General features: G+C 37.8%; 1 protein-coding gene across 1 annotated transcript in view; it reads right to left on the reverse strand.

The window, feature by feature from the left end:
• The window catches only part of TTN (titin), a 274,428-nt gene that overhangs the window by 100,321 nt on the left and 148,491 nt on the right, over positions 1-25,616 (reverse strand). Inside the window, 31 exon segments of the mRNA XM_049106193.1 lie at positions 2,112-2,254; positions 3,051-3,177; positions 3,836-3,975; positions 4,069-4,335; positions 5,154-5,420; positions 5,529-5,795; positions 5,919-6,045; positions 6,208-6,347; positions 6,436-6,699; positions 6,830-7,096; positions 7,958-8,221; positions 8,314-8,440; positions 8,978-9,117; positions 9,271-9,546; positions 9,910-10,188; positions 10,364-10,765; positions 11,304-11,354; positions 13,165-13,254; positions 14,042-14,104; positions 14,545-14,637; positions 15,251-15,322; positions 16,319-16,399; positions 18,812-18,880; positions 20,205-20,324; positions 23,465-23,542; positions 23,814-23,903; positions 24,341-24,424; positions 24,834-24,911; positions 25,042-25,125; positions 25,261-25,344; positions 25,481-25,564. Coding sequence (XP_048962150.1) covers positions 2,112-2,254; positions 3,051-3,177; positions 3,836-3,975; positions 4,069-4,335; positions 5,154-5,420; positions 5,529-5,795; positions 5,919-6,045; positions 6,208-6,347; positions 6,436-6,699; positions 6,830-7,096; positions 7,958-8,221; positions 8,314-8,440; positions 8,978-9,117; positions 9,271-9,546; positions 9,910-10,188; positions 10,364-10,765; positions 11,304-11,354; positions 13,165-13,254; positions 14,042-14,104; positions 14,545-14,637; positions 15,251-15,322; positions 16,319-16,399; positions 18,812-18,880; positions 20,205-20,324; positions 23,465-23,542; positions 23,814-23,903; positions 24,341-24,424; positions 24,834-24,911; positions 25,042-25,125; positions 25,261-25,344; positions 25,481-25,564 — 4,718 coding nt within the window.

The following is a 25,616-nucleotide window of genomic DNA, read 5'->3' on the forward strand; positions in this document are numbered from 1 at the left end:
ACTGATCAGGGAGCCCAGGGGGCTTGATCCCAGGAACCTGAGATCCTGACCTCAGCCAAAGGCAGATGCTTAACCGATTGAGCCACCCAGGTGCCCCTATTTAAGTTCTTTTGAAAAAAGATGACATACAAGAGCAAGTTCATAAACGACTGAAGTATTTTGGATGGCCAAAGTAAAGAATTAAAATTCCTATGCCAAGAGAGACACAAGGAGGCCCCAGAAAATTTTAGTAAGATGATCTTTTTTGTTCTCAAAGAGAAGTTTAGTGACTACATATATACATATTTTTAAAATGTGGATAAATTTTTTCTTAGGAATCTATATTTCAAATTAAAATAGTTTTTTACATTAGAACTAATGAGACTGATCTCTTAATTAAAAAACTCTTAATTTGACCAAAAGATACTTAGTAGCAAAAGAATAATATTGTCTTTAAGCAGTATTCTGTATTGAAATCATGAGTTTACAAATGTCCAAAGGATCTTGAAAAGTCAACCAGTTCTCTGTGTTTGGACATGAAAGCAACGAAAACACACTTCATAGATCAATGCACGTTTAGAAAAAAAAAAGTGCAAACTTAAAGATGGAGATGTCTAACACGCAGTCTTTAGAAGACCTCACTGCAGGGAAAGGGTCCTCACATGTAGCTTAATTCTCATGCTGCCATTTGAATGCACAGTGGCTTTTTCAGTCCTTCGTTAAAAAAAAAAAAAGAAAAAAAAAAGACTGATTGGCTGCCACTGTCTGTGTAATGGGCAAGCTTTGTCCTCCTGATGACTGTTAACTGCATTCCTCTTTAATTGTTCTGATAGAATATGGAATTTTTTTGTTTGTTTTACTACAATTGTTCAAAGACATTTGCCTTCTTATTACTTACTTCACTCAACTTTGTGGCTCTTTGTTACCTGAATCCCTCTTAAATTATATTCCTTCACATCTTAGAAGTTTGATTTGTATTAAAGCATTGGTGCCATCCTTGATATTATTTAAGTATTGAGAAAAATAATGTCCTACAATAACGTACTCCCCTGTGCTTTATTTCCAAACTATGCTGGACATTCTCTGTAGGTTTTAGTTCAAGAATTCAAAATTAATGGAGAATTATCAAGATGATTTAAGCACACAGACTGTTGTGGGGGTCAGTACAGATAACAGCTCAGTTTGGGTAAACTGTATTTTGAGTCTATCTGAATGGCCATCTGAGTTTTTACTTACGGCTAAAATTTGGGGCCTAGAAGAGTTAACACCGAGAGCTAGTTATTTCCTCAAACTTAATGTATATTTGCTCACACATGCGGATAACCTCAGAGCCCTCCTTCTTGTCACAACTGTCAGCTGCACTGTAAATAGTCCACTTGGCATTCCAGAATTTGCACAGCTCAAAGCACTTGAGGGTTAAAAATAGCTTTGGAGAAATGCTTGAAGAGCAAATCTGCCCAGAAGTTATCTCAACTACTTGATCAACTGCCTGAAATGGAATTTCCATCTTCTCTTCTTAATCCCCTTATATGCAGAACACTAGAGAGCGCGGAGAGAATTAGTCACAAAACTTAATGTGGGCTGTTGTTACAGGGCATTTGATCAGAAGGCCTTTGTGATCCCCTCCGGTCTTCCAGTTAATCAAACAATCACTGATAGCTACTGAGGGTTTGCCTTTTCCTCAAAAAATGGAAAGCCTTATTGTACTTAAAATTTTTATTTCCAAGGATGCCTGGGTGGCTCGGGGGTTGAGCATCTGCCTTCCACTCAGGGCATGATCCTGGGTCCTGGGATCGAGTCCTACCTACATCGGGGGGGGGGGGTGCTGCTTCTGCCTATGTCTCTGCCTCTCTCTCCCTCTCTGTGTGTCTCTCATGAATAAATAAATTAAAATCTTTAAACAAAATTTTTATTTCCATGTTGATTAAAATTCCATCAGTTTAAATCCAACAAAAGTATGACAAATCTGATTTACAATTTCAACAGAAATCGGGCTAGAGTAGGGAAGAGGAAGGGAAAGGATGGGGAAGGGATATTACAAAGAGCAAAGGACAAGGAATGTGCAGGTGAAGAAGGAGATCATGCGAGGAAAAGGAAGAGCTGGCCGTGGCAACTGCACGCCTGCCTTTTACCTTCTCGCTGGGCTCGAGTTTCTTCCCTTTGAGATACCATTCCACCGGGATATCCTCGTAGGAGAGCTCGCAGTCGAAGGTGGCTGTCTCCCCTGCGGTCACCGTGACATCCTTCAGAGGCCTCAGGAGACCAATTACTCGTGCTTTGCGAGAAGAGGGGAACAGCTCAGGGTCACTCATTTTGTAATTCCAAGAGAGTAAATACACTTAGTTAGTAATCTTCATGGCTGCTTTCTTCAAGAAGGAAAGAGCTGCCGGACTGGCCACTGTCCTAGCTCTCATGTGAGCGTGGCCCCTCGGTGCCGAGAAGGGGAGAGCTGGTGGCCAGAGAGCGGGTATTTGTAGGGGCCCTTTTGGGGTGATATACGAGGTCAGCAAGAAATCTGCGCTGCATCTGTCTCTCCGCCAGGCATCAGGTTCCTCTTGCTACATGTTGGTATGTGACTTCCAAAATAACTAAGACCGTGATTGGGAGAGGACGGGGCCCCACCATCACATAGCCTGTCCATATCCATCAAACACTTTGCACCTTCCAAAAATGTTAGCCCACACACCCCGCCTCCCTTCTTGAGTCTGAAATGCCCACACAGCCCAGTTCTGCTGTGGTGCGATCGCTGCACAGACGTCGAGGGATGTGGTCTTTAGGAGTGCTGAGTTACATCCTCATTGTGTGCCTGACTACCGTGAACGGGAGGAGTGCACAGGAGCAAAATAGGACCTAACTTTCTTTTGCTCCAAGGGCAAGCAAGGTCAGGGAAATTTCCAAGACTTTGGAATTTGAACCTTGGGTATATTGGGATGTCAAAGAGGTAAATACAAGAAAGCCAGTTTCCGTACTTTAATAATGTTTTCTAACTAACTAAATCATTCCAATTAATTTTACATTAATTTTCTGCAAAACTACATCCTTTCTTCTCACCAGAAACACATCCTACTTACGTTTCACCCGGAGGTGAGCGCTAGATTTCACGTTGGCAGCCTGGAAATCCACCCCGCCGGTCTGGTCCAGGCGGCAGTTGTGCAAAATAAGGAAGTGCATTTTGCCTTCTTCCTTGATCTCACAATCCTGTGCCAAAAGAGAAAAAAAGGTTTCGTAGGAGACGATGTTTGGCACTTTTTCCGGAGGCCACCAGAGCTTAATTAAAGGAATGTTACAAATAACTAGTGAGGAGATTGGATATAATTTTGAGCTCTTTTTTTTTTTTTTGTGAAATGCAGTTTGAAGGTACCATCAAGAAAGCAAGACAAATTCTCTCCATACAATTCAGAACCAACCGGCAGCCTCACAGAACATCTACAACCCTAGACCTTTTTTTTTCTTATATCAGTAGTTTGCCATTAATAGTTTCTATATATGTTAGACTTCATATGTAATCTGCTTGATTACATCTAAAGTCTAAAGGGCCAATAAAAACAATGACTTTTAGTAATGTAACTTCTGTGTTTCCTCTTATTTTTTAGAAGTTTGAAAACACTTTTCTGAAAAAATTCTGATAAAGCGAGGAGATGAGAAGTATTATGTCCCTATTTTACAACGCTGGGTCAAAAAGGAGGCAGGTGTGCCCGTGCCCACTTGTACATTCTGGTATCTCTCTTTGGCGTGAGGTCTGATGGAGAACCTGATACCATGTTTTAAATGCCCTGCACGCACTCTGACTCTCCGCCTGGCCTTTTTTATTTCACACAGCTCCTCTAGATGTTGACAAGTTCAGAAATAGCCTCACAGGTGTTTGGAGTAGTGCCTCTCCCTTGAGTTTCCAGTTGGCATGGATATCCTCTTCGGAGATTTCGGTTTCAAAGCGGGCCGTCTCAGTCTCCATCACCTCCACACTATGCAGGGGCCGGACCAGTTTGATTTCCCGATCTAGAAAAGTGAAGCGGCAACAGGTGTCATTTTGGCCTCTGGCAGAAATAACCCCAACGGCGCCAAGAGTGGACCTCACGGCGATCTCCTTACCTTCAATGTTAAGCTTCCCTGAGGTCTTGTCTGTCCCACAGTCACAGGTATACTGTCCAATGTCTGATTTCAAGGCTTTCTTTAGGATGAGTATGCGCTTCTTGCCATCCGCCTTAATAACAACATTTTTAGATGGTTTTATTTCCTCCCCGTCCTTAAACCATTTCACCGGGGCATCTGCTTTGCTAATTTCACACTGTAGGATCACTTCATCTTTCTCTACGCCCGTGTAATCCTGAAGCTTTCCGGTGAAGTATGGATCTCCCTCTGCAAGGCAAGTATAAGTGAATACATTTCGTTAACCACCAAGGACATGTGATCCCTTGGAAAGTTCAAGGGGCAGCTCGCAGATTTCTGGGCATATTTTAAAACTGTACCAAGCTTTCACTTATTTAACATGTTTATGTTCAGAAGTTCTCTATGTGTTAGAAAGGGAATCACTGCATGCAATTTATTAAGAACTAATCCATTTATCTTATATTTTGAAGTACGTTATTGAGAGTAAAGACGCTATGAAATTTAGCTTCAAACATAATTACGTGTTCCTTCATTACTCAGCTAAATTTCTAATTTCTTAGCAAATCATTATGCCCACCTTTAAGCTTTCAGATTCACATTATGAATTTTTCTTATATCAGTAGTTTGCCATTAATAGTTTCTATATATGTTAGACTTCATATGTAATCTGCTTGATTACATCTAAAGTCTAAAGGGCCAATAAAAACAATGACTTTTAGTAATGTAACTTCTGTGTTTCCTCTTATTTTTTAGAAGTTTTAAAACACTTTTCTGAAAAAATTCTGATAAAGCGAGGAGATGAGAAGTATTATGTCCCTATTTTAAACATGACACAGCTCAATAATTAAGAGTTTTATTTCTGATTTGAACTGGCTGTTTTGTGAGCTGAGTCTTCATTATTTCAAAGTCCTCATATTTTCAGGTACAAATATTTTAAAAAGATGCCTGATAACATGTGATAGTTCCTTAAGGACAGGGCCCGCTTTCATGCAATATAACCTATTTTATATGAAACTCCACAAACTTCTGAATTTCATGGAAAAGATAGAAAAAAAAATAGCACCTACCAAGCACAGTGAGTTTAGCTTCTGAACTTAGCCCCATGGCTTCTACTTTAATTTGAGAGGTGTCATCAATGGAGAGGTCTCTGAACGTGATGGAATGAGTCTTCCCTTCATCATCCATCCAGACAGACCTGCTGGTGTGCAGGCGCTGGTCGTTCTTGAACCACTTAACTCGGATGTTATCGTGGGACAGCTCCACCGTGAACACAGCACTTTCCCTCTCTTTGGCTGTTACATCCTTGAGTGGAGTGAGGAATTTGAGTCGGATTCCTATCAAGGAAAGCAAACCTCATTAATTCCAGCACTTCCAGAGGAACTATAACACTAAAAGCAAGCCAAATAGTTAAATGTGGTCTGTTTAATAAAGAATATATTTACCTTCAATGATCAGTTTGCCACTTGTGTGTTTGTCTTCGGCTTCAAATATGTATTTTCCTTCATCTTCAAAAGCAGCTGACTTGATCACCAAGGAATGCTTAGTGCCATCCTTTATAAGCTCAACTTTATCATCACCTGTGATTTCCTGGGTTCCTTTCAGCCAACGGAACGTTTTGGGCTCCCTGGACACTTCACACTCAAACTTAGCCTCATCTTTCTCAAAGACTTTAACATCACTGAGAGGTGTGATGAAGATGAGTGGCAGTTCTGCAAAGAGAGGACGGTGTGGATGAAGCCAGATGATGCTTCGGTTCATGACCCCTAATCAGTTCGGGGCCTTGAAGTCTTGCAAAGAAAATAACGAAAGGGTGGCTGAGAGCCAGAGCATACCTTTCACTTTCAGATTGGCTGCAGATTTAGCGTTGGCGGCCTGGAAGGAAACCTCCCCTGTCATATCCAGCTGGCAGTTATAAAGGACCAGAATATGTTTCTTCCCATCTTCGATGATTTCACAGTCCTATTCAGAGTGAGAGGGAGAAGGAAAAAGGAATAAGAATTGCATTTTCATAACTGGCTATTCCTACCAATCATCAAAACATTTGAGACCAGAAGTCCATCTTTCTTCACCCCCAACAACCAAGCAAACCCCTGGCTGGGTGTTGGGCTGATCTTGACTTACAGGGGAAGCAGTTAAAGGCTCTCCTTTTAACTTCCACTGGCCGTGAACGTCTGGTTCAGAAAGTTCTATTTCAAAGCGAGCTGTTTCCCCGACAAACAATTCTACTCCGTACAGAGGTTTCTCCACTTTTATTAGTCGAGCTGGAATTACACAAAGGTTGGTTAGAACGACAGAACAAATATGCTGCGTGCTCAGACAGCGCGAGCTGAAACACCTTAAGCAACTCACCCTCAACAGTAACGTTTGCTTTTGTCTGGTCGGTGCCACAGTCACACATATATTCGCCTTTATCTTTAAGTTCTGCCTTTTTGATTTTTAGGATGCGGCGCAGGCCATCCGTCTTGATAGAGTATTTGGCTGAAGGTACAATCTCTTCACCATCCTTGAACCATTTCACTGGGACATCTTTGCTCACTTCGCACTTCAGAATAATCTCATCCTTCTCAACTCCAGTTTTGTCGTGTAATTTCACAGTGAAGTAGGGATCAGCCTCTGTAAAAGCAGATCATCAGGAGAATGTGAGAATTAAAGTGTACTGGAATTACAAGTGGCAACGTATTTAATGACCACCCACTGTCGCCATCCCTAAACAGGCTATCTGGTTATAGTTGGTCACGTTTACCTAAGACCTTCAGGTTTGCGGTGGAGCTCAGGTCCTTAACTTGAGCTCTTATCTGGGATATATCATCCAGGGTCACTTCTCTTATTTCCAGTTTGTGAGTCTTGCCCTCAGATGAGATGAGTACGGTTCTGCTTGTGTGGAGTTTGGCATCATTTTTGAACCAGACGACATGCATTTTTTCATGAGAAAGCTCACAAACAAAAGTTGCTGTTTGGCCTTCTTTCACGGTTTGGTCTTCGAGAGGCGATATGAACTTCAACCTTATACCTGCAGTGTAAGCATGGAGAATGTGCTTAGAAACACACTCTACCTTCAGAAACATTCCATTCAAATATGTCAAGGTCAAAAGGATCCATTTCACAGAGTATTTATTTATTCGCCTTTTCAAATGGATCTATCCTCCATTAAAACAAAGGTGGGGGGGAGGGTTCTTTTGATGATGACCTGACAGTGTAGTTGGGGTGCCAATTGTCACTTAGCCCTATTAGAACTTGGTGTTTGGGGCATGAGCTTTCAGAGTTGATTTGACTTTTTGTAATGCCAGTACCTGACTTAAGCTTTGACTGCTAAGCATCCACGTCAGAGATGCCAGCCACAGGCCTAGATAAGGTGCCAGGCTGGGCCTCTCCCCACCCCACCGTGCTCCTCAGGCTCCTCTGGTTTTGAGAACTTGGCCACTTGGGCAGCTTGCTTTTTTTTTTTTTTTTCCTTCCCTCATTTTAACTTCCTGGTTTTAGGTCTTAAATTCCCCAACAAAGAGTGAGCCCATAAAATCATAGACCCCCACCCTCAACCTCAATAAAAGCATATCCAAGCCCACTCTCTATCCCTCACATCCTCCTCCAAAACAAAACAAAACCCCAAACCAAAAAAAACTCTGGCTCTGTGACCCTAGGGGTGCTATGCAATTTCCAGGTCCTGTGAGTAATAAACCTTGTCTCTTTCAATGTTTCCTGATGGTTGCTGCTGAGAACATCTTGCAATCATAATAAGAACCACAAGGGCTGGTCCAGCCACCACATTGGTTCTTGATAGGCTGAGCATGGCACAAACAGCACTCTGTCTTTAAAGCATATATTTGTGTGCTTAAAATGTGGGATATTAGAGCCAGATCTCATCAGCTCTTACCTGTAACAAATAATCGTGCTGAGCTCTTCTTGCCCTCTACTTCAGCAGTATAGACCCCTTCGTCATCAAAATGAGAATCATTGATAACGAGAATGTGTTTCTTTCCATCAGCAATGATATCAAACTTGTCAGATGCCTTGATTATATCAGGTCCTTTCGACCATATCACATTTGCTTCTCGAGTGAGGACACATTCAAATCGAGCTTGTCGCCTTTCTGGAACAGTGACATCCTTCAGGGGCACAGCAAAGTCAAGTTCGATTTCTGAAAAACCAAACATTAAGAATGAGGTTTCTGGAATGCTCGGGGCTGTGAAATGAAGTCAAGCCCACCCCATATGTTCAAAAAGCCCAGACCTTTTACTGTCAGGATGGCAGTTGTAAATGCATTAAGCGCCTGGTAAAGGACTTCCCCGGCTTGGTCCAGTTTGACTTTGTGCAAAGTCAAGAAGCGTTTTCCACCTTCTGCTTTGATTTCACAGGTCTGAAAAACAACAATCTTGGTTAGCATTTGAAAGAGGGAAGTTCCCGCAAGGAGAGATGTTTCAGATACAGATGCCTAGACATGTTTCACAAATTACTACTAACTTAAGTAAAAATGTTTAGTCATAAATTATTTAAAAATTGCCACAAAGCTGGCACAAATCGTGCATCCAAGTTCTTCCCCTCTCTGAGACTTTAGAATCCTGAAAGAGTTCCATTGTTTTTTTTTTTTTTTAAGAAGAGATATACTTTCTCTCTTTTTTTTTTTTTAAATTTTTATTTATGATAGTCACACAGAGAGAGAGAGAGGCAGAGACACAGGCAGAGGGAGAAGCAGGCCCCATGCACCGGGAGCCCGACGTGGGATTCGATCCCGGGTCTCCAGGATCGTGCCCTGGGCCAAAGGCAGGCGCCAAACCGCTGCGCCACCCAGGGATCCCAAGAGTTCCATTGTTATTGAACCAAATCTGAATGTCAAACCTGAATATAGAACGTGGATATTTTACGTGATTGACAACTTAAATGGGAAACGACTCACAGGTGAGGGCCGAAGAAGTTCTCCCTTCAGTTTCCACTGTCCAGGAATGTCTGCCTCTGAGATTTCTGCATCAAAGCTTGCGCTTTCCTTCTCATAAATGGTAACATCCTCGATTGGCTTAAGCAATTCAACTTCACGCTCTGTATTGGTCAAGGACAAAAAAAAAAAAAATCATAATGCTTTAAACAATCTCACAATGCTTTCTTCCCTTTTGTGTGTGTGTACGTGTGTGTTATTTTGCCTTATTCACATTCAAAACTTATCTTTTAGAATAAAAGGAAAGACTTTTATACCTCCTAGTGTCAGCTTTGCGGGGTATCTTTTCCCTTCAATTTCCACCGCGTATTCATCAATATCTTCCGGTGTGGCATTCTTGACTTTGAGGAAGAGATGATTTCCTTCTCTTACTATCTCAGTCTTATCATTAGGTTCCAGGGGGATTTCATCATATCCTTTGAACCATTTGATGTTTGGAGTATCCTTTGCTATCACGCAGGTAAAAACAGCCGTGCCCTTTGGTTTCACGTGCTGATCCCGTATAGGCTTCACCAGCCAGTCTCTGATGACTTCTGCATGAAAATGAGGTCAGAAAAAAATAGTCATGACCTGAACAAGTAACGTAAATAGCCCCCATGGTAAATTTCAGAGGTAGAAAAAAAAATTCAAAAGTGGATATAATTCATCTGCTGTGATGTGTTGATGTTCCCTTATTTAGAGAAGGTACAAGGCTGGGAAATAAAATGCTCTCTTCCATTTCGCTAATGCAACAAGCATTAGCATAATAGTAATATTAGTAATATTACTAATAATATTAGTAATATACTAATAGTAATATTAGCATAATAGTAATACTATTATAGTAATAGTAATATTACTAGCATAGTAATAGTAAGCATAATCAGCAGGACCCAATCTCCCGGCCAAGTACGAACCTACTACTTTGACGCAGGATGAACATTCCAGGTTGTTGGCGTTTTCCACGGTAACTGTGTATGTTCCAGCATCCTGGTCATCTGCATCGTTGATGGTCAGGGCTCGCAACAAGCCGATTACACCGGGCACAATTTTGCCAGGTTTCTCCACCACAATCTTCCCATCCTTCCTCCAGACCACGTCGCGCTCCTTGTTTAGCTCACAGCTCAAGTACAGTGGCTGTCCTTTGACCACGGTGACTTCCTCCTCGAGTGTCTTTACGAAACGCACAGGAAGTTCTGTGGAGAATTTCATTATTAAAAATCTGCAAAGACTTTTCAATATACACACAATATTTTCAATGATATAAGACTTGGAAATAAGCGGTTTTGTCTAAAGTTACAATAAAAATTGTGACTGCGGTTGGTTGTGTTAAAGTTTAGCAAGGACCATATTCAGCAGACTGGAAATTACCTTCCACAACAAGTTTGGCCGTGGAGGTCTTCTCCTTATTTCCCAAGCGTAAGACACAGGTGTATTCGCCGGCATCAGAAAGCTGGACATCCATGATATGCAGCTTTCTGTCTTTACCATCTGCGATGAATCTGTGCTTTGGGCTCTCACGGATATTGCTACCGTCTTTCATCCAGCTTGTAATTGCAGTGGAGGGGGAGACCAGACATTCAAAGATCGCAGAAGACCCAACGGACTCTGCTTCGGTCAAGACAATGTCTTTGATCTCTTTCACAAACTTCAGTGGTACAGCCTTTAGCTGGTAGGTGAAAGGGGCCTCATCGGGAGGTTTCTCTCCACCACTTCCTGGTCTTAACTTTTTCCTTTCAACTTCTATTGGTGAAGGAGTCTTTTTGGGGATACCTAATTCAAAATAAAGTTAAAAGTTGACTTAGCATTTTCATAAGGGTCAGAAGTGCATACTTAGCCAAGTATGAATAAAACCAGCGGTGGAGCAACCTGAAGACAAGAACAGAAAAGTAAAGTCTAGGCAATTGAAAGGCCAAATGAATTTTTACTGCCTTCTTTCAGATAGGAGAACGGGATGGCATAAGGAATCCACAAATAAGAAATGTTCTTCATTTTCTCAAGTTTTAAACCCAAATATAAAATGTCCTGATTAAGGTCTAATTATTTCATTGTGCCATATAAATATCATGTAGATGAAGAATGAAGCTGAGAATTTATAGAGTTCATTATGCTAAAATACAGTTGGTATAGACAATACTCATTTGAATAATATTAGAGGTATGTTACTTGAGATATCAGAAGACATATTAGTTTTATCAGAATCAATTATGAATAATAAAGATTTTTAGAATTTTTGAAACTTTCTCCCCCTTGAATGTAAAGTTTCCCAGAACGAAAGGTTATAATTTAGGTGCAGGGAAATGAATCTTACCTTTGATGGGACCTTTCGGCTTGGCAGCCTCCTCTTTAGGTGCTTTGGCTTCTGAAATAAAAAGGAAAACTCAGCATTTAAACAATTTTCAGACCTATTTTATGCTTAGTAGTAACCCATGCAGGGTGAGTCATGTTATTATAAATATTAATGCATGAAGAGAAATTGGCTTTATGTATATGACTTCCATGGAGAATACTTTGATATTTCCAAGAAGGCATGTTTTGATCAGTATCATTCTGGTCAATAATGTGACCACCCTAAGCGACCAACATATTTAGGATTAAAAAATTACTTTCAGCAGGTGCCTTATTCTCCTCCCATTTCTGGGAGAAAGCGTACTGTTGCCTAATGAGAAGTTTAACTCTTGCTCAGCTGTGCAAAGGATTCTATATATTTATGTATGTGTTGGTTAAGTGAACCTAGGAAAGAAGGTTCTGTCAACAAGGAGTTGATGTAGGAAAAAGGGAAATGGCCTATTTTACCAAAAATATTACCAAAAGCCTATTTTTTTTTAACTGAGCAGACAAATCTAGTAAAGATTAGGGAAAAGAGAAGGGGTCTATATGCTACATACATATGGATTCCTTTGAAGATTTCTCTTAGACAACGAACTAAGGCAAAAAAGCAAGTCAGTTCCTACGTTTAGAGTTTAATGAAATTACTAATGGGGGGCAGTACAAACTGTAGAACCAGCTCTCTAGCTTCAACCCCTGGGAATGTGAGAAAAGCTTTATTTTTACATGTACTTAATTAGGTCAATGACGATTATTATCCTTTTCTGAACTAACAAAAAGTATCATATTGAAATTGTAAAAGTTGAACAGAATAATGTCCCAATCATAAATACCAGTGACAAAATATATCATAAACATTAAAGTTGAACTACAGCCCAAAGAATATAGCATGTTGTCTATGCCATTAGACATAATAAAAATTTAAATATCTCCATAGTGCTTACTATGCACCAAGCACTGTGCAGTTTTACCTTTATTTAATCCTTATAATAATCTTATGAGGCAGATATAATTATTCATCAGATTTTACAGACTAGTAAATTAAAACTTAAAGAGATAAAATAACTAGCTAAGGGTCAAATAATTAGGATATGTATTGATCATTGATCAAATTGATCAAATCATTTTTGGTTTTGATCAAATCATTTTTGGTTTTGATCAAATCATTTTTGGTTTTGAGATTATCATTGACGTGATGAACTAATAGTTCATATACAACTAATAAGTACCATAAATTTATACCTGAGATAGTCAATACCACTGAGTTAGTACATTTAAAAGAATTATTATTGACCTAGATTATTATATAGATTTAAATGCTGAAATATGAAGTCTCTCCCTTTTTTATTGTGGTAAAAAAAAACCTAACAAAATTCACCATTTTAAAGTATACAATTCAGTTGCGTTAAGTATATTCACAATTTGCAATCATCAACACTATCCATTTCCAGAATCTTTTCAATTTGTTAATACTGCAGTCTTTAAAAAAAAAAAAAAAGGACAAATGAGGGTAAGTAGAAAATTTGAATATCCAAGGGCTGCCTATATGTAAGGCTCTCTCCTTAGTTTTCATCAGCCTTGAACATATTCATTACTTAATTTCAAAAGCACATAAAGCAATGATGCTTTGAAGGAACGAATATTCCGAATCAAAATACAATATGTACCCATGGGTGAGAGATTAGGTTAGGAAAGGACATCTGATGAGGAAACTTTAATCAAGAATTTATTAGCCTCCCCCCAAGTTGATGATGCCTATGTCTCAACAAGAGACGGCCTGAAGTATGAATACTTTTATTAAGCTGCCCAAAAAACAAACAAAAAGAAAACTACAGAATAATTACCTGCTTTCTTTCCAACCACAGGCACCGTTACCGGGGCGGCGATGGGGGTCGGTGCAGGCTCCACAGGAGGTGGTTTGATTACTTTCACTTCTGTAGAGAGATGTCCATTGCATTAATGCATTCATTTGTCTCTTCCTAAAATCTCACTTGGAGGCCTATTTGCCTTTTCTAACTTTGACATTTTCAAATCACTAGTTTTACAGAGAAAATATATTCTAATTATAGCATGAACTATATACAGTATGATGTAGTAATATATCCCAATATGTTTAATTATATTGGGTAAAAAATAATATAATCTAAAAATATATTGGGACATTTATAAGTCATCTGATGCATGCTGACTTTTATTTCCTTTAAAAAAAAAAAACCCTACATTTTTGCTAAAAAACACACACAGACTCAAAATGGTATCACTTAGACCGAGTCCCCAAAATGAGACTTAATACCCAGTCTAATTGCAGTTTCAACCTTCCCCACAGAAATGTGGTTTTAACTGGTCAGCCAGCATATTTTCTTTTCCATCAGCGCCAACGAGTCTGTTGGGTCCTCTCCATCCCCCAAAGAATGAAATAATCTGCATGATAAAACCCCCCTGCTTTTTCCTCTAGCAGACAACCTCCTCTGCCACAACCCTTTTTTTTTTCTTTTTTTTTGCTCATGACTTTCATGTCCTCATCCTCAGTCTATAAAAACCTTCCCTCTTGTATAGCTCCTTGGAGTCCCTCTCTATTTGCTAGACAAGGTGCTGCTCGTTCATGAATTGTTTAGTAAAGCCTATTAGATCTTCACATTTGCTTGGTTGAATTCTGTTATTTGACACATGGTGAGAAGCACGCAGGAATAGGCTGCTGACACTGAGGAGAGGCTTACTTACCTGGTTCAGGCTTTGGTTTAGGTTCAGGTCCAGGGAGAGGTATTGCTGGCTTAATTTCAGGCACTAAAAGAATTCACAGTTGTAAGCAGGTTATCACAGTATTTTTGAAGTTTTTCACAAAATCAGACCAAATATTGGTAGACATAATTTATCTTGGGAGATATTAGAATTTAAACCCATATAGTCACCAAATCAAGTGTTTGACCTAAAGTTTATTTTGCAGTTGAGACAAAATATTTGGAAAACATAATAAAGCATTTTATAGGTTCTAATGTTGTTTTTCGTCTCATTATCCATTTTTTACCTAGTGCTTATAACATATTAAATTTAACAAATGGGTGGTCATTAGCCAAGTGCACCTAAGAGTGAAATTAAAGCCATGTGTGATGAGTAGATTAAGGTCATGTGTTCAAATCTTAATGCCAGGGTGACAGTTTTTTAAATGATGCATATTCACATTTTTTTTTTTTGAGACAACTAAGAAAGTGCTTTTAAGTTTGTACCTTTTACTGGTTCAGGAATTTTCCTTTCCCTTTTTGTAACCGGAGCTGGAGGTACTTCAGCCTCTTCAACAGCTTTTGGAGGTGGCTCTGGTACTTTAAGATAATAAAATTATTTTCTAGTGTTAATTGAATACTTAGAAATCAACTGACCTGAAATAACCAGATCAGACTATTTTTCAAAGTTCTATTACTGGCTTTTAACGAAACTTTACGCCATATCAATTAATTTCTATTTTGTCTCCTTGACTGTGCCTCAATTTATTTTACTTTCTCTTATTCCATCCCCTTGCATCCCAACTCTGTTAGCTCTCCCTTTCTAGATCACTTCCATCTAATAAACACACCCTTTGAGAATAGGCTAATGATAACAACCCACCACCCACTTAAAAGCACCCCCAGGTCTGTGCCCCATTTGCTGAACCCTCCCATGAAGTTATTTTGCAGCCAACCTGATTAATTCCCAGTCACTTCTACCAGAAGAACAAGTGGCAAAGTAATCACAGTAATGAAGTGCAGGAACATATATGAATGGATTTGGAAATTACTATAAAGATATTTAAACAGAAAGCAGACAATGGAAAGCACGAGACTATCTCACAGACGAAATGTGAAGCTATGTCTATATTTAACTCCAGAAATGTTTACACGATAAACCTTTTGTTAAACGTCCATTTCGTTAAAAGATAATTGTTGCTGAGATTCCTACCTGGTTTTTTAATTTTTTCTAGTTTTTTAGGTTCTACTTTAGGTTCTTCTTCTTCAGGTCTCTTTCTTAGAACTTAAAAGACAAAAAGGTTTATATGTAAACTAAGACAAACAAACTAATGAAGATGTTGAACACACTGGACAAATGCAAATAATGTACAAAGCAAGGAAAATGAAAAGCATGCAACCTACTACACTGGCAAATCAGGCTTTATGCTAGAAGTGCTTGTTTTTGTTTTTGTTTTTTAATTAAAGGTAGTTATATTAATTAGAATAACACTGGGAGTCACTTTATATCCATGTACAAAGACAATCTGTTGTTCGGAGACAACTCTGTTGCAAGATGACCAAAACACAAAACGAATAATTTGAATAGCAACAAATTCAAATCCTAATTCAACGTTGTAATATGAAGAGTATTTAAATAAGTATAAAGTTTACTTCAGTGGAGACAGCCAAAGAATTTTGTCTAGACACCTGTAATTCTGTGTGAAAAAAATGTTAGATTTCCATTCCTCATCTGAGTATCCTGCTTACCAATTCTTTAAGATTTTTATTAGTAGAAAGAAATGCTCAGTTTTTTAAAAGAAATGTTATTTATTAGTTGTGATGATCCTGTATCACACTTTAAAACTGAATACTGAAAAAAAAAAAATAAATAAATAAATAAATAAAAAAATAAAAATAAAACTGAATACTGAATTTAGGCTTAAGTAGTTTGCTCTAATTTAGAGTATTTAATAGGTTTAGTGTATTTTAACTATATAATTTGATTATGAACATGACAACTGTGGTCATTATTATTAGCTGAGAGTATGATCAGTTTAGTTACGTCTATGCATGTAAACTTCAAAACTGTGAATGCTCACAAAATTTCTGCCTTCTTTTTAAAAAAGCTATGGAAATGATAGCCTTCCCAATATTCAGTGCAACTATAAATGAATTTTGATAAGTAGGTAATTTGATTAAAAGATAACCAAAAGACAGAAACATTTTGTAAGCTTTCAAGTCTTTTTTTTTTTTTTTTTTTCAAATTTAAAGCTAACAAAACAGTTGAAAAATACTATACCGCTTTTGAGAACAACTTCTTCCTTTGGTTGAGGTTTAGGTTCAGGAAGTAATTTGCGAACTTTCTTTTCAGCTCCAGGCACTTAAAAGAATATGATTTCAAATTTTGAAGTAAATTCATATAAAAGGTAAATTCAATAAGAAAAAGATGTCTTTCAAAACTAGTTAACTACAGTCATAAAATTTTTGTTGCATATAAATATCACAGAATTTAAAAGCAATTAATACACTTTGATGCATTTTTTTTTTGCAAACATCTATATGGCCTTGTGACAAATTCCGTTGCATTTATCGCAAGCAAATACAGTTATCTTGTGTGAGGGTAGATGATATTCTATATCGATTTTATGAATCTTTGATCATATACAGGGCTCTTGACAGCATCTTTTTTTTTCTTGTTTTTTTTTTTTTTTCTTGACAGCATCTTTGCCGCAATCTAAAATTGTAGATCATTCAAATCTACATTGGTATCTCCCCAACTCTTAATTACATTAAAATGGTAAGTGTTAGTGTCATTATTCAATCTCCACAGGCAGGAGAAGAAAGCCTAGGGATCTGGCTGATGACCTTGGTATTGGGGAAAGACCACTCTCATTTTCTTAACAGAAAGGAAATATCATTTCTTAAGATCTCCTTTTTGAAATAATACTAACCTAAAATTATAAAACTACAGAATTTGAGAGCCTGTGTTGGAGTACATTTTTAATGAATCAGAAAAGGTTCTCAAATTTAGACTAAAAGGGACCCAAGGAATTCTAAGTTCATTCTGTCCTGCATCTTTAGTGACTTCTAAATAGATAATATTATCTAGAGCAGCCTCCTCCCTTCTCTTACAACCCTCATGGATTTGAGTGGAAAAAAAGAGAAACACTGGGTGATTGCTGGATCCCCTTACCTCTCTACCGATGTTAATGAAAACCAGTTTAAAGGATTATTTATTTGTATCACTTAACATCCTTTTTATTTACTCATAAATCTGAGTTTTTAGATATTTCTATAAAATTTTCCATTTGGTGCTTTAGGCAAGATATTTGCAACTCATTAAGTAGGTTTTTTGTTTTGTTTTTTGTTTTTTAAGTAGGCACCACACACAGCGTGGAACCCAACACAGGACTTGAACTCGTGACCTTGAGATCAAGACCTGACTGAACCACCGAGGTGACCCTAAATAGGTTTTTATTTTTAATGTGGTAAAGATAACTTTGCATAACCTAAAATTTAAATATATAAAAGGTAAATATTTCATTTTAAATAATGATTTTTTTCTGTCAGGTATTTTAAGTAAAATTCCACACTCAAACATTAAATTTTTTTATCCATGTTAGATTGTGCTGGCTTTCAATACTATTTTAGCATTACCAATATTCTCAAGGTATAACTATTTTCATTGATCAAACCTGGAAAGACAACCATGCATCTAATTAATGTGGAATGGCATAGATCTTTCACTTATACAATGGAAATAGTGGAAATGCATCTTTGCATTTGTTTTTCTGTATTACCATTTTGTTTTTAAAGTCTTATTGACATTTGGGATTCAGGCACAGAACACATCATTGCAGCTATTATTTTTAAAGTTCTTATAATGTCAATCCATGTCATTTTAATGTTTAGGTGGGTTTCCCTCCATTACTAGCTAACTTCCATAGTAATATTATTTTGTAATCTCCACTTTACAAGTCAGGAAATGTATATTTAGATGGGTGATTTTTCTAAAATTCCAGAGTGAATCAAGAACAGATTCAATTTCTGGATATGGATGTGTTGATTACTTAAACATAAGGCTACCACCTATTTTACTTATTAGAAAAATTAATAATCTTATTTTTAACAGAAATTTTTCTAAAGCGTATGATCCATTTATTTTTATTTGGGGGTCTAGGTTTAGATGGGGAAAATACAGTGTAAAGAGGAATGAATTTTGAGAAAGAAACTTCAGTGATCAGGAATGCTCCCTTAAACTCCCAGTGAGATCTGCACACCTGAAAGAACGTCTTGGAGTCAGTGACAAGAGAGTGACAGGAAAGCCACAAGGAAATCCTTATAAGTCACCTCAATAGTATGGAAGGAGGACATGACTTGTATGTAGCGCTTCTAACACTGTCTAAAATACTCTGTTCAGGTGAAATTCAAAAGCTTTCTACTATTAACTCTCTGCATTTTAGCCTAAGATGTGTCCTGATACTAACTTCAGCTAACCAGCAAAATTTGATATTTTCAAGTTAAGGAAAATACAAGAAGACGTATGTAGATGAAACAAAGATAAACAATATCTATCCACAATGTATGAATTTGATGGGAGACAAAGGCAGCAACACTTATGAGCCAGGGCCATAAAAATTACAAAAATACAAGAAATAAATGAGACTACTCTGATTATGAAAGAAAGAAAGGAAGAAAAAAAAGAAAGACAGAACATTCTAGAAGACAGGAAGAGCAAGGAACCCGATGAAGGGATACTGCATAGAAATATATTTTGCAGACTGTGAAATACCTTTCAGAGGCTTAAGCTCCACTTTTTCTGGGACTTCAGGTTTTTCAGGAACTTTCTTCTTTGAAACAGCTTTAAAGAATATGATCTTAATGTTATTATTTGTATATTCAGACTAATCTGAAGTAAATTATTAAATATCTGCTCCAAGAGTAAAACCAAGCTTTGCCTTACAGCCTAATAGCATTGATAACAGCCAAGAGCAGCCACCAAAGAACACACAAGGAGCGCGCAAACCATGAAAACATTGCCCTTTTACTCTGACAGTGAGTAGTGAGATTAAGTCTGGTAGAGAAAGAAGATAATTTTTGTTCTTTACAGGAAGAAGAAATTTTCCTTTACGTGTACATTTGTATTACATATAAATTTGTATTAAATATGTATCTTTATGGACTATGAATCAATAGATGGGTAGCCTTTGAAGAGGTGCCCATTTTCTGTCTGACTTGGAATGCCAGAAGTTACCCCTGCTGGCCAGGAAGGGTAACGAGGGGGCAAGAATCATGAGAACTCAGTAGTTTACTCTGAAAGATACTGGCTTTGTACATGTGTAGGTGACTATGGGAAAAGTGCTCGTCTAAGATTATATGTAGATATTTTAGATTGAGAAATCTCATGACACTACAAATAAGACGACATTGTATTACCATGAGAAGAATAATAGGCGTTTGCCAGTTTATTTCAGATGTCATTTTAAGAATTAAGTAACATTGCATCAATTCAAAGAAATATCTAAATACCAAAAGAATGAAGGGAAATTTAATAATGAGAAGAGATGCTGGATATCAAATGTATTCATAATCACTCTTTCTGGTTATGCCAAAGACCACATAGAACACAATATGGGTTTTTAAGTTTCAAAAGAAAAAAAAATGGGGGGAGCAGCGGCAGGTCATTCGTATGCTTTCCTTTGATGGTATATGAGAACGTATTAGCTATCGATGCCATAAGTTTATTACTTATAGCATATTTCAGAACACATGAAATTCTTTAAGAACAAAGCTTTGGCTTTTGTATAAATTTGTTACTGCAACATTCAAAGTTTCATGCAGGGTTTTCTCATATATTCCAGTGCACACGATCCCAAAGATATGCATGACAATCACACTCTGAAATCAGAAAACCCTTTCTCCATAAGAAGGTTAGTTGGGCCACCCTGCATCCTTACGTCCAGGATGAAGCTAGCGATGAGCAATGATGCCCTTTCTTTGAGGCATGACCAGACAAAGCACCCTGAGGCAGCAAAAAACGCAGGTCTCTAAAGCAACTCTCACGGCTCGATCATGTTTGAAAGCGCACACTTTAAAAAATAATACATTTCTTGCAAGCACCATTTCAGATGACTGAATAGAAGTGTGAAGCAGGTTAATAAAGCTTTGGAGTAGCATTTTTATACCTTTAAGTTGGAACATTTTCTCCTTCACATCTTCCTTCGGTGGAGCCGGAGGAGGTGCGGCAGGCTTTGGTTTGAGTTTTGGTTTCTCAACAACCTTCTTTTCAGGTTCAGGTTCAGGTTCTTGAAAGAGTATTTCAGGAGTGTTAGTACACGTGTATGCTAATTCACATGTGCATATATAGTACATTCAGTAGAAATTTAAGCATATACGTAAAGCATATAGTTTGCTTTTTACATTCACATTAGGGTCCAACATAAAACAGTATCCAACATAAAACACAAAAATATCAACACTGTACACCGATGATGAGAAATATGGCAAAGGCACTAATAAAAACAAAGGAAGTATTCATATAAGCCCCACTGACATGAGATCGATAGCACAAATGACACGGATACGTAAGAGTGAAATGCACATTTACAACAGAGGATCTTACACACAGATGCAGAGAGACACAAGGAACAACATTAAACATACACACATATATATGTATGTGAAGATGAAGAATATGATGATAAAGAGCTAAGTCCAAGTAACTGAATACCTTGTATTGGTATTTCTTCTGGCTGTGGTTCAGGTTCAGGTTCTTCAGGCTCGATATACTTTTGAATTTCACGTTCTTTAAAGAATGTTGACAGAGGATATGAGATTGAAAAGTTCTTCACAAAGACTCATACAAATTTCACACCGATATAAAGATTGTAGTCACAGAAACAAAAACATACACTTCATACAAAGTCACTTATATAGAAAAGGAGGTAAGATTTCTATTAAACATTCTATTAACTATTTGATGTAGGTTGATGATGAATGAGATGACTTTTAAAATTTGACAAGGGGTATAAAAATAAAATAAAATAAAATAAAATTTGACAAGGGGTGATTGAGAATCCAATGCAATTATTCCAGTTTTGCCTTGTAAACTGAATTATTAATTACTATCAAGAATAATCAAATTAAAGATTCTACCTTAAAAGAAGTATAACTATTTGAAAAGTGAAGCAAGCAGATGTTGGAATGCTTCTGTATAGAATTTCAAGAAAGAACGTCGCCCTATGAATAGTTTTTTTTTTAATTTGTAGCAGGAGTCTTTAAGAGATTAAAAAAGTTTATGTTTATACCTTCAACAGGGGGAGTCACTTTTCTACCAATGGTTATGGATGCTTTTTCTTCATACATTATTTCCTCGGGAGGCTCTTCAACTTAAAAAACACAGTATCATATTTTAGACTGTATTCACAATAGAATCTTTCAACTGCTAAGTTGCAACATACCAACTTAGTTATACTCTCTAACATCTTCTTCAGATGGCCCCAAAATATCAACAATTTTACTACATAAGACCGACAACAGACAAATACTAAGACCCATCTACAACCAAAGCAAGATGATGAAGACAACTGTCATCTTTCCAAGATTTATAGAGCAGCTGTGTACCTTGAACAGGTGGGGCTTCTGGCTCTTCAGTAATAGGAACGGACACTTTCTTTTCTGGGATGATTTCCTTGGGCACTTGAGGCACTTTAAAGATATTGATTTTGTTTACTATTAAGAATTTAGAAGATGTACAAGATTCTGCAAACAGCAGGCAAAGAATACAGTAGAAAGAACTTTATCTTACAAGACTTCATGGGGGAATATTGGCTTTGGAGGCATCGCATCCTTTGGGACATTCCAATTTTATAAATGAGTTTTCTCGGCCTTCTTCATTCACTTCTCTTCCTCTGAGTACCCTTAAATGTCAGTCTTCTCCACTGGCCTAACTCTGAAGCTTTAAAATCTGACTCTACCTTCTGTGAGCAATCACTCTTGCACTCTCAACTCTTATTTCTCTGTGGACGACTTCTACATCGACACCTCCAGCTCTGATCTCTTTCCTAAACTCTAGATGCAGATTCCCAGCTTCTACATTTGAAAGGTGAAAAAACCACTTTCTTCTTTCTAATATTAGTTAGGGACCCAATAAACCATTCTCACTGATACCTAGCTACAACCTCTGTGATCATCTTGGGCTCCTCTATATCGCTACTTGTTTCCATAATAGTCACCAATTCGATCTCCCATCTCTTTCTTCTTCCATTTCTACTACCATTGGTCTTGTCCAACTCTTAAATAATTGCAGTGGCTCTTGACTATTATCACTGTCTTTGAGTAGCTGGAACTATTGCTAGTCATCTTTCTGAAGCCCGACCATTTTCTCAATTGCTATACAACATAAAAATCGGTCGAAACTTAAATTTTTATTTCTTTCATACAGTTTTCCCTGATGCCTCTGCCTGAAATTTATCTTCCCTTGCTCTGTGTTTCTGTAGCCCTTTATACTCTTGTAGGTGTGATTGCTTCCTGTCTCTATTAGAGTTGTGCTGTGCTTTCTTCACACCATCTTTAAGTTGGTTGAAGACAGGACAGGATCTTTTTTTTCTAGGACACTGTTTGGTTAGTGGTAGGACATTCAGCAAAATATGCTGAGTTGAGTTGTTCTACTTCTTGAATCAGAGGAGGTCCTTTGCTACCCCCATGGAACCATGTCATAGCACAGCTGAATCTCATTTTTTTCCCTCCTGCTCATCTGTCTCATTTTTTTCTCTTTGCCCTCATGATCTTACCCTTTTTATCTGTGAAATGTGGTTTTGCATAAGAACTATTATGAAATTGCTCAGATAGCATTCAGAGAAATATATATATATTTTTCTTCATGGTAGGTACCTTTTTTGGGCAGGACTTCTTCTTTTTTGGCAACAGGCACAGTTTCCTTCTTTACTGGAACAAGTTTCTTGGGCACCTCAGGCACTTTGAAGATATTAGTTTTATTTTAGAAAAGAGTATTTAGAAACATCTTAAATGTTAAGAATAAAGAATCTGTAATTAATGGAGCAGTATTAAAATTGTTGGAAATGAAGTAAGGACATTTTTGTCCATAGTTATGCAACAACAAATACAGATAACAGATTACTTTAAAAACGAATGATACTAATGATATCAATGATTGACGTGAATACCTTCAGCTGCAGGTATTTCTGGCTTCTTAACCGTTGGTACTTTCTTCACTGGGACAACTTTCTTTGCCATCTCAGGTACTTTAAAGATATTAGTAGCATTTAATAATATAAAATCGCAAGATACACCATGTACACATTAATTTGACAACAACATTTAGGTAACAGTTACGCACATAAATACGACACAATACATAATACAGAGAGTGTCAGATTTTAGACAGCACACAAAAATGAAGAATGATTTATGTTACTGTAAGTACCTTTAGGAGGTGGAGCTTCTGGCTTCTTGATAACAGGAACTTTCTTTTCTGGAACAATCTTCTTGGGTTCTTCAGGCACTTGAAAGATAGGAATTTCTTTCAGTCAAATGATTACAATGAAAAGCTTTGACACTAATGAAGGAAAAGAGAAGATCACACCCATTCCTTTGGTAGCCACACTGGAAAATTCCACAGCTTTGTGTGTGCAAATGACTTCTGTTCTTGCCAGTGAAGTCAAATTTCAAGTAAGAGGATAGAAGACTAACATTTTTACCTTAAAGAAGATCTATAATAGTTATAAAAGTCAAATGATGTATTTTCCCGTGTAGTACAGGATCCCGCCATGTACCTGCTGGTGGTGGGGCTTCTGGTTCCTCCTCCTCTGCGACAGGAACTGGCTCTTCCTCTTCAGGAGCAATTTCCTCAGGTTCTTCATATACTTTAAAGATATAGTTAATTTTAATTCCACGTATTGAACAATATTTGGAGATGCACAAAACACTGAACATAAAAACGAGTAACCTTGACTTCCTCCCTTGTTTTAATTAATACCTTCTCTTATTTTTGTGAAGATGAAATCTACCTTATTCGTGCGGACTTCTGTTTCTATTGATTTGAATGCTTAGAAAGCCTTTTTGGTGTTTAATGTCATTTATAGTCACTAGTCCTGCCCTACTTTTTGTGTGCATTAGAGAAACTTTATGATGTGTAGATGTCGCTGATTGAGAACCCAAATCAGCACTAATTAAGAATGTTTAAGACAAGTAATTACAGGATAGAAAGTGACCAAGAGACACTGAATAAGAAAAAAAGAGGAACAAGGCTTAAATTAGCAATTGTCATGAGCGGCAAGCCCGTTAATGGTCTTATATGTACCTTCTGGAGGAGGAGACTCTGCTTTCTCGGGAACAGGAATGGCTGGTTCCTCTTCAAAGACAGGTTTCTTTGGCACCTCTGGCACTTTAAAGATATTAGTTAGTTTTACTTCTGGGTAGTAGAGAAGGACATGAAATTTATACCACCTCTAGTTCACATCTAGGTCAAATAACCCAGAGATAAATCCAAGAATAAAATTCACAAGGCCAGTAATCTGTTCTGAGACCCACACAGCAGGGAGGGAAATGTGGCCTACGAAGATTAACAGAACCTTGTTAGTCCACTTTTTGATGCTCATAATAGATGCATCAGTTTCTTGTTTGTCTTTAAACCAATGATGTTATTTAAAAACATGTAAACCCTAAAAATCCAGAACGGCAGGTTTGTGATTGTGAATATAAGAGGTTTGACAAACAACAGGGTTTCCTATAATGAGTAACTTTTGAAACCAAGGGGGAGTGCTTTCCCGAAGAATCTCATTAGCGACACATACCTTTAGGTGGCGGGACTTCGGGCTTCTTGGGCACCGTTACTTTCTTCTCTGCAACAACTTCTTTTGGAACTTCAGGCACTTTAAAGATATTAGTATTTGAACATTATGAAGAGCCGCTGGTAAACATTCATCACATTTACATAGAACAAAATACTTTTTAAGAGTTGGAGACTTTATCCTCCATCACACAGTAGTCAGCTGTATGTACCTTTAGCAGGTGGGACTTCTGGTTTTTTGGGAACCACTGGAGGCACCTTCTTTTCAGGGACAACTTCCTTGGGTACCTCAGGCACTTTAAAAGATAATGAGTTGTTCTTAGCTCATATTTTCCATGACATGAAAATCATTAGGTATAGCCGTGGAACCCCACCAACACTTTAAATAAAGACACATTTTTCTGTAGGAGGTTAGTGGCGGTGGGAGATACCTTTCACTGGTGGTGGTTCAGGCTTTTTGGCAACAATAGCAGGTGGTTTCTTTTCTGGGACAGGTTTCTTGGGTGGCACCGCCACTAAAGATATTAGAATTTATTTTTTTAGAATCCGTGAAGATGAATGAAAAATAAGGCAAAAGTTCAAAACGTCCAGAATTTTCAGGGCAAGAGGGGAGGAACGTTTCCTAAGGTGACCTAGCAACTGGCCAAGTACCTTTTGGAGGAGGAGCAGGCTCTGGCTCTTCCACAGCTTCGGCGGGGGGCTCTTCCCAGGCAACTTCTTCAGGCTCCTCATGCACTTAAAAGAGACAAGCTCATTTTAATGCTAGAGTTGCCTAAAGCATTGGACA

Source organism: Canis lupus, chromosome 36 (assembly GCF_003254725.2).
Source record: "Canis lupus dingo isolate Sandy chromosome 36, ASM325472v2, whole genome shotgun sequence".
Lineage (NCBI taxonomy): Eukaryota > Metazoa > Chordata > Mammalia > Carnivora > Canidae > Canis > Canis lupus.